The 17,354-nt window shown below is 48.0% G+C and overlaps 1 protein-coding gene and 1 long non-coding RNA gene across 3 annotated transcripts in view; one reads left to right on the top strand and one right to left on the bottom strand.

The window, feature by feature from the left end:
* The first annotated feature begins 7,425 nt into the window (after positions 1-7,425).
* On the top strand, positions 7,426-13,068 carry LOC309615868. The gene is made up of 3 exons (XR_014237112.1): positions 7,426-10,137; positions 10,984-11,145; positions 12,787-13,068. It is a non-coding gene; the product is annotated as an uncharacterized lncRNA (long non-coding RNA).
* Positions 13,069-13,318: 250 nt separating this feature from the next.
* Positions 13,319-17,354, bottom strand: part of CUL4A (cullin 4A) — a gene marked incomplete at its 5' end in the record, with an annotated part of 45,264 nt that continues 41,228 nt past the window's right edge. For both annotated transcript variants that reach the window (XM_082365846.1, XM_082365847.1), the window contains 2 exons: positions 13,319-14,798; positions 15,813-15,965. In XM_082365846.1, the coding sequence (XP_082221972.1) occupies positions 14,703-14,798; positions 15,813-15,965 (249 nt within the window). In that variant the 3' untranslated portion in view covers positions 13,319-14,702. The remainder of the gene's footprint in view (positions 14,799-15,812; positions 15,966-17,354) is intronic.

Genomic DNA, 17,354 nt, shown 5'->3' with positions numbered 1-17,354 from the left:
CTGGGGTGGGTTAGCGGTTCTGAAGCTGTATGTTTACCGCTGTTGAACAAGTAAGCAGATATTTTGCAGATAATGAGAACTCGCAGGTTCCTTGCTGTGGGAGAGAGAAGCTGCAGCGGGGAAGAGGGGACCCTGTGAGCTGGAGCTCGTGTGTGTGTTTAGAACACAGATCGACGGAGAGTCAGGAAATCCAGAGCCGGGTGCTTGCGCGGGTCGGACTGTCTCCTGACTGCCCGCTGAGGGCCGAGAAGCACAGCCCTGCAGGTGAGGGTCCTGAGGACTCTCCCTGGGAAAGGAGCCACGTGGTGCCCACGCGGGGCCTCGGGGATGCAGGTGCCACCCTGAGCTGCCAGCAGCCCCGGGCGCTGGACCACACCGAATGAGGAGGTGATGTTGGTAGCACTGGGGCGGAATCCAAGGGGTGGGTAAACGTCGCTGAGAAGGGCGGGGACGCAGGGCACGTCCTCCTCACAGAACCTCCAGCACGGAGGGCCGTGGGCAGTGACCGCTGTGACCGCTGCCGGCGCCCGGGGGGACCGGTGCTCGAAGCTGCCGGGCAGGCGGGCGTGCGGATGGTCTCAGAGACGTCTCCGAATAGCTCTTTCCTAACTACAAAGAAAAAAGGAGTCACCGTGCAGTGGAGACGCCACCTGCCTCAGCTGTGAGGGTCCCCGTCCCTGGTGACGGGGCATGGTGACACCGCTGTGCCCTCCTGCCCTTCCCGGTGACCTGTGCCCCAGGGCGGCTGGTGACGGCTGACCCTGCTCTTCAGAAGCCTCCAGGTCACGGGGACGGGACCAAGGGGACTGTCCCAGGTGGGGGCCTGAGGGTCCAGGGTCAGCTCCCGGGACAGAGACGGGCGTTTGCAGAAATACTGGTGACGTCCTCGCCCACCGCGTGGCTTAGCCAATAGCGTCGGAGCAGGGCCACCCTCGTTCCCGATGGTACACGCTTTCGTTCCGGGAGGGGCGCATGTCCCGGGAAGCGTGGAGACCGGGAGAGGGGACTCTGGTGCCCCTGCAGCTCTTCTGTGAGTCCAAAACCGAAAGAATCTGTACTGGGATCACGTTGTGGTTATCAGTCAGCTGTGGGCATGTGACGTCTTTGTGGTGTTCCTGTTGTCCCCTGCAAAGGACGCACGACGTGAGCCCCGAGTTTCCGCGTGATTCGGGGACAGCCCCTCATCCAGCTCCGGGGAGCCGCTCCGAGGAGGGGGGCCTCGTGGAGGGTCGCTGCCTGTCACGGGGACAGGTATCCCCATGAATGACTCTAGCGCTTTCCTAAGGGTGGGAAGATGCAAGGATCCGGTCTGTAAATGTTGTTCCTAACGTGTAACCGTCGAAGGGCCTGTTTTCCCAAAGCGCCAGGCCTCATCCCGTCCTGGGTCTGCGCTCCCCTCGGGCTGTGCTGTGGGGCCCGGTGCCCCATGGCTTGATCCTCGGGGAACCAGATGGTGGGGACGTCCTTTGTTTTACACTATAATTCATTGAAGTCTAGTTTATGCTGCTTTTGAAGAGTTTACTGTCTTACTGTGTGAAGATAACAGGTGCTTGTGATAGACAAATGGGAAAAAAAGGGGAAAATTCAATGTTTACGTCAACCAGCTACGTATTGTGATATTTTAAAGACTCTTTTCCATATATTTGTGCTTTTTAAAAAAAATTATTGTTGCATTTTGTATCCTCCTTTTTTCACTTGTAACATTTTCCCATGCTATTACAAACTCTACAAATATACTTTTAATAGTGTCTGTTACTACATCATTTGGCTGCAGTGTTTTATTCGATGATGCCTCCCTCCCCCAGTATAAGTGACGCTGTTTAGGAAAAGCCTCGCTGCTCCTGTGTCTCTGCTCCGACACCTGCCACACTCACAGCACTCCTGACTCCAGACGGCTGTCCTGCAAGTGAACTCAGTCCCGACACTACCCGAGGTCCCCAGGTCAAGGGCTCAGTCCCACCCTTCAGATGCCAGTCAATCACCAGTGGCAGGTCCCCAGGTTACCCACAACCTCTGTCCGACTTGTTACAAACCAGTTGTCCCCACCCCCGACTCGGCCTCCGTTAATTTGCTGGAAGGGCTCACAGAACTCGGGGGGAGCACTCCTCAGGTTTACTGGTTTATCCCGTAGGAAAGGATATGGTTCAGGACACAGATGAACAGCCAGATGAAGAGGCACAGGGGGCGAGGTCCAGGAGGTTCCCAAGCGCAGGAGATTCTGTCCCCGTGGAGTTGGGGTGCCACCTTCCTGGCACGTAGGTGTGTTCACCAACCTGGAAGCTCTCTGAACCCCACGCTGTTGGGATTTTACGGAGGTTTCATCACAGAGGCATGAGTGATGGTTAACTCAATCTCCAGCCCTCTTTCCTTCCCGAGAATGGGGTGGGGCTGAAAGCTCCGAGCTTGTGGTGACCAGGAGCCATCCAGAAGCCCACCTAGAGTCGCCTCATGAGAACAAAGGACGCTCTTATCACCCAGGAAACTCCAAGGGGTTTAGGGACTGTGTGTCAGGAACAGGGTCAGAGACCTAGTATTAGAACAGAAGGTGCTCCCAGTGGTCTCGTCAGGACGTTCCAAGGGTTTCAGGAGCCTTGTGCCAGGAACCAGGGGCTGAGACCAATATGTATATTTTCTATTATCTCACAAATACTATGGTAAATATTTTGAGGATAAATTATTTCCGTTGATGATTTTTCTTTGAGATTCATTTCCCCTGTAGATTAAATTGAGTAGGTAAGAAGCAATGGTGTTTAATACACACCTGCCGGTGTACGCGCCCAGCGACCATAAAAGGGCTTGAGGGTTTATCCTTCCCTTTGCCCTTCCTCGCGGGCTGAGTAGTGTGTGTGCTCGTGCTTCTGTTTCACTCAAGTTGCCCGTCGTTCTCGCTTTGCGCAAGAGCTCCCCTCGGAAGGGACCACTGTTTGCAGACGTTGGAGCCCCCAGCCCTGGACCTGGGGGACGCGGGTGCCACCGCGCTGCCCGGCGTGGGGCCCCGCCCTGTGAGCCCAGGGGGCCCCTGGCGCCCCGTAGGCACGGCTCACAGCAGACGTGGGCCTGCACCACACTCCCGGGGACCGTGACTTCTCACTTCTCTTTTCCAGTTCTCTTGCCCACTTAGCTCAAAAATACTTACTTTTAGTCCAGTAATGAAACAAAAGGCAGGAGAATCATGGCTGGTAAGTGTAAGACTAGTATTAATGAATAACATGTCAGAAAAATAGAAAACAGTGTGCCTTCAAATGACATATATGCTATTAAGTGGGGAAAGAAGTAAGACTCCCATCATACAATATTTTTTAAAAAATCAGCCTCTCCTTCAGGTTGCTCACACCTTTTTCGCTACTTAACGTAAGGCCATTGAGAACATCTTTTATACACGTCCCATGCACCTCTCGGAGAACTTCCTTTTGTTAGTTTCCTCGAAATTCTTCAACCACAGTAGGCTTCCTTTTAGAAGGTTACAAAAAAGGGATCCTCATAAAAAAGAACCAAAACTTTTGCATTCTTAGAAAGCAGATTAAATCCAGTAGTTCCAAGTCACCTGCAGCACGAGAACTTGTGTGACTTCAGTCACGTGGAGTTTCCGGTTGCAATCCCCTGGACGCCGCCTGTGACCCTGGTCTGAGGTGGTGTGACTCGGGCCTGAGCTTGTTTGAGAAATGAGATGCAGCCAACAAGGCCTCTTCCTAGTCGTGGGCGACACAGGACAGGAACTGAAGTGCACATGAAGCTACTTCCACGTTTGTAACTCATGATTGTAACATACAGCGGTTCTGTGTGGCCAGCGAACCCACAAGTCTGCGACCATATGGCTGGGAAGGCTGACAGCAAGAGGGGGCGTGACCGCAGAGCTCCAGAGAGAGCTTCCGTTCCAGACAGATGAAGGCTGGAGTATTAATCAGTTAATCTGGGCGTTGTCTGTTCTTAACTACAAAAGAAAAGTTTAGGACCAAGACAGAAACATTAAGAAAGGTCACAATGACCACGATTCCAACTGAAAAAAAAGCCTAAGACCAGTCTCCTCTTGCCTTTTCGTTTCTCCAGGTAGAGCCAGGTAAAGGTGCCCCATTCATTTTCTTTTTTTCTTGTAACTTTTACCTTGTCAAATCAACTTTTTAAAGGTTAGTTTATATAAAATACACATACCATTTTAGGTGTACAGTTTGATGAATTTTGACAAATGTAGTGTGAGAGGAAAATCAAAATGGCACCAGTATTGCCGAGAGAGCCTCTAAATGGACCGCTGAGGAAGTGGGGTTTGTACGTATCTCAATCTGGATGGAATCGGAGCTCTGACCACTTACTGTCTTGATGCAGGCGTCCGGAACATCTGCACAACGTTCCAGAAACTCAAGACACTTATCGGACCCCTGGCCTACATAACTTGTGACAGCCTATCCCTTACGGACAAGTATCTCCTTTCTTGTGTCAGAGTCAATCATAATTCTTGCCGGACTTTAACAACCTCACGGGGCCTTCCCTGGCGGCCCAGTGGGTGAGACTCTGCGCTCCCGGTGCAGGGGTCACGGGTTTGATCCCTGGCCAGGGAGCTGGACCCCACATGCAGGCTGCAACTAAGAGTCCGCAGGCCGCAACGAAGATCCGGCGCAGCCTAAATAAATAAATAAACAAATAGTTTAGAAAATGGTTAGGATGGTAAATTAACAAACAAAAACAAGCTCATGGCGTTTGCCTTTGTAAACCCCTGACTCTTTCTCTTCCGTTGAACACTCTTTCAGCTTTACCCAAATCTGTTTCCCAAGTTGAAATTCTTAAAGGTCCCAAGTAAGTTCTTTTCTCATATGCAGCCTTCTGCGTTTTCTTAGTCAACAGCAAACACCCATGAAACCACCACCCCAATCAAGATAGAAAACATTTTCTTCAATCCCAAAGGGCCCCTCGTGCCCCTCTGTGGTTCTCCCCCATCCCTAACCCCAGGCAGCCACGGATCTGCCTTCTGTCACTACAGGTTAGTTTTTCATGTTACAGAATTTCATATCGATGGAATGGCATGGTATATACTTTTTTGTATCTGGATTCATCCATGCCGTGAGAACCACTAGTTCATGCCTTTTCATTGCTGATAGCAGCTTATTCCAGTATGGATCTACCACACCTGTTTACCCATTCACCTGTTGAAGGACTTTTGGTTATTTCCAGTATTTTGGTGGTTACAAATAAAGCTGCTATAAATACTCAACACCACATCGTTGTGTGGACAGATGCTTTCATTTCTCTTGGGTAAAGACCTAGGAGTGGGATGGCTGGGTCATATGGTAGGTGTATGTTTAGCTTTAAAAAGAAACTGTCAAACGCTTTTCCAAAGTGGTTGTACCATTGTAAGTTCCCCCCAACAGTAGCTCCACATCCTGGCCAATACTTGGTATCATTAGTCTTTTAAATTTAAAAAATTACGGTAGCTGTCTAATGGTATCTCATTGTGACTGTAGTTTGCATTTTCTTGATGACTGTTGAGGTCGAAGATCTTTTCCTGTGCCTAATATTTCACATATCTTCTTTGGGTAAGTGTTCAAACTTTGTCCTATTTTTTAAAATGGGTGACTAGTTTTCCTGTTATTGAATTCTAAGTGTTTTTATATATTTTGGATACAGATACTCTGATGTATTGTAAATATTTTCCGCCATTATGTGGCTTGCCTTTTTATTTCTTAATAGTACCTTTTAAAAAGCAAGCTTTAAATTTAATGAAAATCCCATTTATTGGTATTTTTTATGCTTCACACTTTTTCTATCCTAAGAAATCTTTGCATATCCCAACACCATAAAGATTTTTCTCCTGTGGTTTTATTTTTTTTCTTTTTTTCTAGAAGGTATATGGTTTTAGCTTCTACAATTAGGCCTATGATCAAATTAAATTTAAATTTTGCAGATGGTGTGAGATAAGAGTCAATGTTCATTCCTCCCCCCGCCCCAGTATGGATAGCTATTTGATGAAAAGACTTTTCTTAACCTATTAAATTACCTTGGCATCTTTGTCAAAAGTAAGTTGGCCCCAAATAAGTGGATATATTGCGATGCTCCCTGTTCCATTCAGTTGATGTACATGTCCATCATTTCACCAATACCATCATGTATCCATTACTGTAGCCTTATAGTAAGTCTTGAAATTAGCTAAAGTTCTCCAACTGTTCTTGTAAAAACTGCTTCGGCTTTTTGAATTTCCATAGGCATTTTAGACTCAGCTAATCATTTTTCTATAAAGTAAAAAGGCTGCTGGAATTTTGGTGGGCATTGGAGAAAACCGACGTCTTAACAATATTGGGTCTTGGGACTTCCCTGGGGGTCCAGTGGTAAAGAATCCAATGCAGGGGATGCGGGTTCGATCCCTGGTCAGGGAACTAAGATCCCCCATACTGCAGGGCAACTAAGCCCGTGTGCCACAACTACTGAGCTCACGCACCTCAACTAGAGAGAGAAAAACCCACACGCCACAACTAGGGAGAAGCCCGCATGCCGCAATGAAAGCTCCCTCGTGCCTCAATGAAGATCCTGCGTGCTGCAACTAAGACCCGATGCAGCCCCCAAAAATAAAAGAAAATAAAACAAACAAAAATAAACAACAACCCCCCCCCCCCAATATTGCATCTTCCAATGACATGCTGTTGTTCTCCATTTATTTTGGTGTTCTTTAAATTTTTTTCAGCAATGCTTGATAGTTTTCTGTGTTCATCTTTTTGTATAGTTTGTAGTTTATCCCCAGGTATTTCACACATTTCTGGATACTATTTCAAATGGAATTGTACTTTAAAATTTTATTTTCCAATTGTTTGTTGCTAGAATGTAGAAATACAGTTGATCTTTGTTTAGTGACCTTGCATCTTCTGACCATGCTAAACTGGCTTATTAGTTCTAGTAGCATTTTTTGTAGATTTTTTCATATGTTCTACCTATATGATCATGTCATGTGTAAATAAAGACTATTTTACTTCTTCACTCCTATCTATATGCCTTTCACTTCTTTTTCTTGTTTTACTGCAGTGGCTAGGATCTTCAACACAATATTGAATAAAGGTTGCCTTGTCTCAGCCTTAGGGGGAAAGCTTTCAGGCTGTTACTCTTAAGCATAATGTTAGCTTAAATCTTATGTAAATGTCCTTTCTCATGTTATGGAAGTTCCCTTCTATTCCCAGTTTTCTGAGAGTTGTTTTTAAAATCTACGAGTGTTGGGACTCCCCTGGTGGTCCAGTGGTTAAGACTCCATGCTCCCAATGCAGGGCCTGGGTTCAATCCCTGGTCAGGAAACTAGATCCTGCATGCTGCAAATAAAGATCCCACACGTGGCAATGAAGATCCCTCGTGCTGCAACTAAGACCCAGAGCAGCCAAATAAATAAATATTAAAAAAAATAATAAAAATAAAAAAAAAATAAATAAAAAAAATAAAAAATAAAAATAAAAAAAAATAAAATCAACGAGTGTTGCATTTCATCAAAATCTTCTTAATCTATTGAGATGATTACATTTTTATTTCTTTTCTTTTTTAGATTTTCAAATGTTAAACCAACCTTGCATTCTTGAGGAAAACTTCACTTGGTTTTGGTATATTATTGATTCTATATATTGCTGTATTCAAATTGCTAATATTTGGTTAAGGGATATTGGTCGGTGTTGTGATATTTTTGTCTGATTTTTTAATCAGGGTAATGCTGGACTCATAATTTTAGTTGTGAACTATTCCCTCTTCTGTTTCTGAAAGACGGTGTAAGGTTTTTATTTTCTGTTTCTTCTTGTGTCCATTTTGATAATTTGCAAATTTTGTGGAATTTGACCATGTGATCTAAGTTATAGAATTTATTGGCATAAACTGATTCATAATATTCTCTGTAGGATCTGTTGTCATGTCCTTTCATTCCTAATATTGATAATTTTTGTTTCTTTTTTGAAATTAGTCTAGATAAAGGTTTATCGATTTTGTTGGTCTTCTCAAAGAACCAGCTTTTGGTTTCATTGATTTCTCTATTTGTCCATTTTCTATTTCTTTGATTTCTACTTTTACCTTTATTATTTCCTTCCGCCTATTATACTCTGGATTTAAATTGCTCTTCTTTTTCTAGCTTTTTAAGGCTTAGATCATTATATTTAAAACTTTCATCTTTTTTAACGTAAGCATCTGAAGCTATAAATATCCCTCCAAGCACTTCTTTAGCTGTTATCTTACACATTTTTGATATGTTGTTTTCCTATTCATTCAATTCAAAATATTTTCTAATTTTTCTTGTGATTTTTCTTTGACTCATAGGTTATTTATTTAAAAGTGTGTTATTTATGTTATCTATTTATATTAGAATTATTGGATTATTTATTTAGAAGTGTATTGCTTAATTTCCAAACATTTAGTCATTTACCAATTATCTTTCTGTTACATTTCTACTTTAATTGCATTGTGATCTAGGGCATATTCTGTATAGTTTCAGCCCTTTAAAGTGCAGCGAGACTTGTTTTATGACACATCATATGCTTACCTCGGTGAGCGTCCCCACGAACTGGGAAGAGTGTTGTTGAGTGTGCTATTCTGTAACTATCAACGAGGTCAGGTCGGCTGATAACGTTTCACGTCCTTCCTGTTCTTCTGTCTACTTGTCAGCCCCTGAGAGCGCTGAGATCTCCGACCACAATTATGGGTTTGTCTGCTGCCTCTGTTGCTCTTTTCAGCTGTCAGTTTTTGCTTCATTTACTTGGAAGCTCTCTTACTACGGGTCTGTGCATTTAGGGTTGGCTCTGATGAGCACCTCTTTTATCTTTATGAAATGCCCTCTACCTCTGCAAATACTCCTTGTCCTGAAGTCTACTAGATGCTAATATAGCCACACAGCTTTCTGTGTGTGTGATTTCCTATGATTAGTTTTCATGCTAAAGCTTTTTTCATCTTTTACTTTAAACCCGTCTGTGTCTTTATGTGTAAAATGACTTTCTTGTAGATGACGTATACCTACCTGGGTCTTAATTTTCTATCCAGTCTGAAGGTCTTTGCCTTTTAGTTGGAGTGTTTCGATCATTTTATTTCTGTTCTTTATTCCTGTTCCCCCACTTTTCCTGCCCCACTTTGGGCAGATTTAAGATTTATACCGAATCAGAACAGGCCCCCGTTTGTCATATGTGCTGGCCTGTGGCACCGTCTTAAGTACCTTCGTATTAACTCAGAACCACCCCACAGCTAAGGAGTATTATTATCTTCTTTTAAAAGATAAGAAAACCAAGGTTGAGAGAGTGTAATTTTCTTAAGGGCACCCAGACGGCGACAGAGCCAGGCTTTGACCCCTGGACCACCTGACCGAGAAGCTCCAGCCCTAACCCTTTCTGTCTGCCAGCCCAGGGGCCTCCAAGGTGTGAGAAGCTGACAGCACGTCTGCTCTAAGATGCAGCGCCGTCTCCGTTTACAGAGCAGTTGACCTTGATTCTTAAGTGGGGACCCGTAAAAACCTTCTCAGCTTTTCATGTCGCTGCTTCACATTGATCTACATCTGTACCTCCCGTTATATGCTGTCCTCCTGTCTTTGTAAGAACACACACATGCACACACACACACAAATCACATGCACCCCAGCAACCAAGAGAATGTGGGGCATCCTGTGCTGGGGACCGGGGGGCAGAGAACCCCTGACCCCCGATCCTGGAGGGGAACTGAGAAGCCACAGCTCGTGGCTGGTGTGAGAGGACTAAGGATGGTTTTTACGTAACGTTGTTTGAAAGGGATAGAAAACACCTAACAGTGACTCTATGCGGCTCACAAAGCAGGAGCTGTTTACCGTCTGGTTCTTTACAGAAAAGGTTTACAACCCTGCCCTAGATGTGCAGAAAGAGAAAAGAACTTCAAAAATTTGAATTAGTGCCCTCAGAACTTCAAGAACATACTGTAGCCATAAAAACAAAACAAAGGAACAGTCTCCTATTAAAATTGGGGGTAATCAGGAAACAGGAAGTGACAGCCTGATCTAGAGGCCGCTGCGCGGGGGGGAAGAACTGACCAGAAACAGAAGTGGAAAGTTTACGGCGGGGCAGGGAGGGGCGGGGGCTGTGGGTTTCCATTCAAGATCGTCTGGGTCTATTTTCTTCACAGAATTCCTCTTGAAGAAAGTGAGAGCGGGACGATCAGAGAGGAAGATGCCCTGAGGAGGTGAGTGGAGAAAGGACGGAAGGGAGTCGCTAGTCTCCTGAGGAGGGAGTTTCACTGGGTCCTGTCAGAACAAAGGAAAATGGGCCCCATGTCACAATCTTGTGAAATACGAAAACCTGGGACTAGATTTCAAAAATTCTGTGGAAAAAAAAAAAACCAGGTTAGTTACACAACGGCAGCCAACTTCAGAGCTGGAAATCAGAGGCTGGGAAGCGAGTCCTTCCGAGTTCTGGGCCAGGACGTGAACCTAGAACTTCATTTATTTAATTTATTTATTTATTTGGCTGAGTTGGGTCTTAGTTGTGGCATGCAGGATCTTTCACTGCGGCGCGCCAGCTCGGTAGTTGTGGCGCGAGGGCTTCGTTGCCCCGCGTGGCTTGTGGGATCTTAGTTCCCCGACCAGGGATCGAACTCGCGTCCCCTGCATCAGAAGGCGGATTCTTTACCACTGGACCACCAGGGAAGTCCCGAACCTAGAACTTCACGTGCAGCCAAACTGCTAACACGAAGGCAAAGTAAGTCAGACAAGCAAGGATTCAGAACATTTTCCTCCCATGCCTTTCTGCTGAGGAAGTCATGTAAGGATCACTTTAGTAAAAACGAATCAGGAAAATAAGTAAAAGGAAGGCTGGGGTCTGGGGAGGAGGGGACGCCAGCCTCGCAGCCGGTCGGAAGGCATCAGGTTCTGAGGAAAAGTTCTTTGAGAAGAAATTGGATTCGTGCAGAGTTTAATAAGAAAATTGCAGATCGTGGTGATAAGACAAAGGTTTGTGGGGGTTTTTTTGTCAACAATAGCATTAAAAATTGCTATATTTTTATTTAAAATTTTTATTTTAAAATGTCCAGGGAAGACAAAAAGCTGGACCAGAGTCCAAATATAAAGCAAGTTAAACTATGACATGAACTTTGAGCGTTTGATGGTGTTTGGAAGAAGAGAGCTTATTCGTCTCTGTGCTCAGACTCTGAGCTGCCCGGGTACAGAATCACACTTCACTCCGGGGTTCCAGGGTGAGTTAACAGATGATCGTAAATGCCTTTTGTGAGTTTGCAACGTTTAGGCAAAACATGCAAAGTTTAATATGTATAAATACATAAACATGGTACGACAAGAGCTGTCAGAAACTGGAAGGGGGAGGAATCGTGGGGAAGAATACGGGCCTTCATTTTCTCATGTTCATACTCGATACTCTTGAGAAACAGTTGAGCCAAGTAAATGGAGGTTGGAAGGTGTGACTTACTATAAAGGAACTGAAGGTGACACAACTGACCAGATGAGGAGGAGGGGCGAGGGACGCTGGGGTTCCTCTGGGTGGGCTGACCCACGCCCTCCATGGTAGGGGCAGGATGCTATGGGTGTGGTATGTGGGGCCATTTTGTTTTTCTTAACAATCTGGATGAATTTTATTTACACACTTTTTGTTTTGACAACAATTCAAGCAGTACAAAGTATGCAGTGAACAGTTCCCCTTGGCCCTGGAAGTCCATCGTGAGGGGACGGCTGTGTGCTGTCGTGCACCTGTGCGCACGCACACGCACACACGTACACACGTACACACATGCGCGTGCACAGGGGCGGTGCGCTGCCCCCTCCCGGGGCCACACCTCTCCCTCCCATGCGACATCCGCGCCATCAGCGTCTGGATCTCACTCTGGGGAAGGCTTGGGGGACCCAGCATCACGCACGTCTGGACGGACACCACCTAAGTCCTATCCAAGGACGTTCAGGCTTTTTTCTGTGCGTGCTGTCCCGGTGCCAGGCCTCCCTCCCCACGTGCTGTCCCGGTGCCAGGCCTCCCTCCCCACGTGCTGTCCCGGTGCCAGGCCTCCCTCCCCACGAGCGGCAGGACATCGAAAGGGATGTGGACTTCGGTGGGTCACGGGTTCGGGCATTTTCGAACAATGTGCTTGTAAGTTCAGCCGCGAGACCACCGCTCCAGGCTGCAACCGAGGGGCACGTCCTGAGGGCCCGCGGGTCTGAGCCCGAGCACAGGAGCCCGGCCCCCCCCAGCCCTTTCTGCTGACCCCTCGACCCTCCGTCTCTTGATGGGCAGGCTCCGCTTCCAGGCCAGAGCTGGACCAGGGCCGACCTCATCAGAGGGTCCCCCCACCCCAGGGAGGGAACGGGGCACAAGGTGCTGGGCAGCAGAGCTCCTGCCTGGCCGAACAGCTCGCCCGCCCGACACCTGTCACCCGACACGTCTCCCCGGGGCCCGAGGCAGGGGGCTTGGCCACCCTCGGCATCACGGTCACTCGGTGCTTCTCCTCCTGACCCATCGGGTCCGTCCTCCAGCTCTGGTCCTACCTCAGCCCCTCCCGCCCCCCCAGACCGGCCCCAGCCCCAGCGAGCGCCCGTCCCGACCCACCCCCTCCTGGGCCAGGGACCACGGCGGCGCCCCCCAGCTGCCTTGGGCTCAGACTCACTGAGAGCACAGCCACGGCCGGCTGGCTGGCAGCTCTGTGCGCACGAAAATGCTCAGCACTGCCTTATTCTGACCCCCCAATTTGCCAGTTTTTATTTAAAAACGTCCCCCCCCCAGATTTTTAAGAATGTCATTTATCTTTGTCTTTTAAAAAAGGGATCTTAATTCATATTAGACTTTTTTCCACTCCAAAAAAGATACATCTCACGTTTTTTTCTTCTATTTACAGTTTCATTTCTTGGACCCTTGGTGACGTGCCTGTCCCCAGCCCCGCCCCACCGCAGCCCCGCGGGCCTGGTTTCCGCACGGACCGCTCTGCCCCCGTCGTCGCCCTGCGTCAGGAGACGTCTGAAACAACGCTCGGCTCCTCTTGCCTGTTTCTTTCCTGCTGTTACTGTAGAGTCACCGTGTCTGTGTTTTAAAGGGGACGTTTGACACCATCCCGCGCTGCCCGGACCTCCTGCCTGAAGCTCAGGGCTTCCCCGTGTAAGTCATCAAAGCATCTCACCTTCTTCCTTCCAATTTAGTAGCTTTTTGCCTACATGTCTTTTCCTTTTCAATCATTCCTCGACTGACTGTTTCCCACGTTGACCTTTAACCGTAATGAGACGTGACGTGACGTGACCCTGAAGGAAGCGCACAGGCGAAACACAGTGAGGTCGGGGCGGGGGGCCGGGGGCTGCGGCCCACCCCGCCCTGCTGTCTGCCGGCTACAAGGGCAAGGAGGAATGTGTCATTTGCACACCACAGCTTCATTAATGTAATTTTAAGGCCAATTAAACTGATTTTATTCAGGGTAAGTCTACATTAAATTACAATGTCAACAATCAAGAGATAATGAACTTAAAGTCTAAGAAGTAGAATCTATCTGGTCTCTTATCGACCACCTGTTACTGAACTCACAAATGAAAATTTACAAATATAGAAATAAGGATGATACTTAAAGAGTGAGGATTCTCCTATGGAAACCCATAAGATGTCATATTTTAAACACACGTTTCAAAAAGGGAGAATCTTTTAATAATTTAGCACAAAAATCAAATTATATAAACTTGGTATATTCCAGAAAATATTGCTTTCAACAGTTACACCATGATCAAAATCCCTTTGGTAGCTTTTAATCAGAACGAAGCACGCTGTCCTGTAGAATATAAAGCACTCGTAAATGTTCTCAGGAAAGCGTCTTTGTTTAGTTACCACACGGACGTCACCGTCCGCTGCTCAGCCTCAGCTGCGCACACACAACGCGAAAGCAGGCGCCGCCGAGCGCACCCCTGCCCACAATGTCAAGTCTCCTCCGAAACGTTCACAGGGGTTACCGCAGAGGACAGCCACCCTGCCCAGGGCCGTGAAAACAAAACCAAACTTTATTGTCGCAATCGTACAAACACTGCAATTAGAAAAAATCAAACAGCAGTTCCCCAATGCAGAGAATGGGGCTGCCAGACTCAATCTTAGAACAGCAAACACACACACGCTGCCCCCCTCGAACCCTCCAACAGAAAATCCACAGGGGACGCAGTGGAAGTAAAGTGAAGGCGCTGACGGGCTCGCGGCATCACACACGTCGGACGTGGCGTCCTCTTGGTGCATCGGAGGTCTCGCCAAGGAGCCCCATCCTGAAAACCAGTCCTCAGGGGCTAACACTTGTTGAAAGACCTGGAACAGATGCTACTATCCAGGCTGCATAATCGACCAGCCAGCTTTAACACTGACCGTTTCTGCCTAATGTTCACCAGTAAGGGTTCTTGTTTTGGGTCTAAGAGCTTGTGTCCCTGCAGCTACAGAAGGGCAGCACAGAGGGTCTCACACACACACACCGAACATCAGCTTCTGCCACGAGAACACCGCTTACAAAGGAGCCTCTTTTAAGAAACCAGTATCTGCTTGTCCGACCTCAGAGTCACTCTGCAGAGCCACGGAACCATCCAGACGCCTAAAGAACAGGAGGAGGAACTGGAGGGAAGGTACACAAGCCATCTGCAAACCCTTGAGCCTGTGAAGGAGGATCCAAGGACCCCCCCCTTTCCTGCTAGGCCCGAAGCAGCCACGCTGCTAAGTCCCAGAAGGTCCTGGAAACAGCACAGAAGTGTTTCTGCCCTAAAGATACATTCTAGTGTCTCATGGGAGGAGCCGCCATGAGCCTCAGGCCACGTAGCGGTACTGGTTGGGACTGTCCTGGTCTCTCTCCATGTAGTCTCTGTCTATGAGAGATTCGATTCTCTTTTTCAAATCTCCAGGCTGGAAAAGAAGAACAAAAGCCCCAATTACAGTGGCGTTAAATTTACAACCATAGGGGAATGTAAGATACCACGCTCGAAGCACGGGATTACAGTTATGTGCACATGCCACATATCAACACACCCATCTACAAAGAAGTGTTTATAATCAGAAGCCAATTATAAAACGCTAGAACAAAACTCCCTGCTTCCAAAGACAATGTTAACGTCGCATCGTGAGCAAAGGGCTCCCTTCCGTGTGGCAGGCCTCCGAGCAGGGCTGCCCGTTGGGGGTGTGAGGCCGTGAACGGTGAGCACGGCACCGAGGTCGCTGCGCACCACAGCCCGGCGGCGCCTGCCCGGGGCGTGTCCTTCCTCTGTGAGGACGATGCCCCCGATGCCGCCTGCCATCACCATGTGCTACTACACATGCTCCGGGTGGGCAGTGCCCATGGGGAGGGGATGCACCGGGCACGTCTGCGAGGTCGCCTCCGAGCCCGAGCGGACCCTCCACCCCAAGTGATGGGCCGATACCAGCACCTGTCAGAGCAGAGCTGGTGCTTCCGCAGCCTCTGTTGAACCGCTGGGCCCCTCCTGTGCAGGGGCAGGGACTCCGGCCCCGCGGGGTGCAGAGCATGGTGGGGCACAGGACTCCCTGGGGACAGCAGGGCCCGCTGGCCCGTCCAGTGTCCGTCCACTCCCCGGTCCGCCTGGGCTGGACGACACGGCCTCAGAGAACTTCTGCCCAGGAGCACAGGCGGTTCTGGGACGCCTGCCGGAAGGCTTTAGGGCAGACATCCTCGGGCAGAGGCAACGTGACAACAGCGGGAGGAGAGAGAGCCAGGCCCCAGCGCCCCTGCCGCGGTGACCGGGTGTCAGGCGGAGCCCCTCTCTCACACACACACGGAGATTTCTGTAGTGTGTGACCAGCTATAACGGAGGACAGACGGTCTGATGCTAAAGGTCGTGAGACTCGTATGCGCTTTGCCAAGGGTGTACCTGGTGCTGCGACTTAATCAAGCTGACACCCACTCACCTTGACGGGAAACTTCAGCTGATTATACAATTCGGAAACAAGCAGGTTGTGGCCCAGCGTCTTTCTCATCTTCATTATCCTGACGATGGCGGCGTCAATCTGGTACTGCCGGTCCTGGAATACGCGCTCTGTGGTGCTGACCTGCTCTTCAACCTGCACAGGAGAAGCCGGATGCCAGAGTGTATTTCAGTGCTAATTATCTCCGACTGTGGAGTCTGGTGAGAACCTTCTGTTGAAAGACAGGCCACACTGCGGGTGGATCGTGTTCTGTGCTGAGTTTTGTTCTAGTAAAACCGTTTAACTTCAGGACCAAAATAAGTCAATTTATAGGAATAGGTACATTAATTAAAAGACTTTGGGTGCTCGCTATGAAATAGATCAACAGAACTTGTAGAACAGAAATGAGAAACTTCCCCATGATATGTGAATCTGATTATAATAAAGGTGACAGTTCCAATAGGTTATCAGAGAATCAACTCACTTTTTAAAGTAGGGAGGGTGGTTACAATGTTTTCTGATACTAAAATAATTTCTACACTGCTCAGAGAAAGATTTAAATGTATAAACTACTAGAAAAATAGAGGTAAATGTTTTTTAAAATTTGGGTTAGAGGAAGAAGGTCTTTCTTAGGATGACCCCCAAGTCAGAAACTGTGGAAGAAAAGACTCTACTTCCCACTATAGTCATGTGGGAAATGCTCTCAGAATGACAAAATCATGTGCACAAAAGACAAAGGTTAATCTCCTCAATATAAACAGGATACCCACAAGTCAGAGGTGGAATATTACAATAAATGTACCAGTGACTCGAATTCAAGCGATGAATTAAAAAGAGAAAAACGCAAATGGCAACCCATGAGGGAGCAGGACCAACAGCTATGAAGGCTTACAGGCGCTTGGCCGAGAGTCTTAAGCAAGCGTTCTCACTGCGATCTCACACCCTGAGATGGTGTTGCACTTACTTTAAGAGATGAAGACCTGAGGACTAGAAAGGTTACCTGCTTCGTACGAGCTCCTAAGTGGCAAAGCGATGCTCAGAGGGACCACGGGAAGCCACACTAACATGGCAGTGAGCTACTTCCGTGCCTGAGAGCGGGGTGGGCAACGGCAGGGGCGGAGGTCAGGACCCCCGTGAGCCAGAGACTGGAATCTGGCTGAGGGGCCAAATCAACCAAGTTCACGTTCTCTGACCCAGCGGTTCCAGGGCAAGGAGTTTATACTCAAGAAACAACCCAGCCAGGGAAACAGGAGTGTTTTGTACAGGATGGTTAGCATAACCCTATTTCCAGGAATGGAAACCTCCTGACTGCCTTTCAGCAAAGGCCCTGCAGGTGGGCCCCACGGATTCGAGCCACGGAACGGACGGACGTTCGGTGGCAGAAGCTGATGTTCGGTGTGTGTGCGTGAGACCCTCTGCACCCTTAAAAACCAAGTCCTGACATGGAAAGAGGCTCAGGATGAAGAAGAGGAACAGCTTACAAAATGGTGCATGTAAATGGCACGTGGAGCGATCCCATTAAGACAAGTTTACACATGTACATCA

Source organism: Balaenoptera borealis, assembly GCF_965194805.1.
Source record: "Balaenoptera borealis genome assembly, chromosome: 18".
Taxonomy (NCBI): Eukaryota; Metazoa; Chordata; class Mammalia; order Artiodactyla; family Balaenopteridae; genus Balaenoptera; species Balaenoptera borealis.
This window is presented reverse-complemented; position numbering and strand designations above follow the sequence as displayed.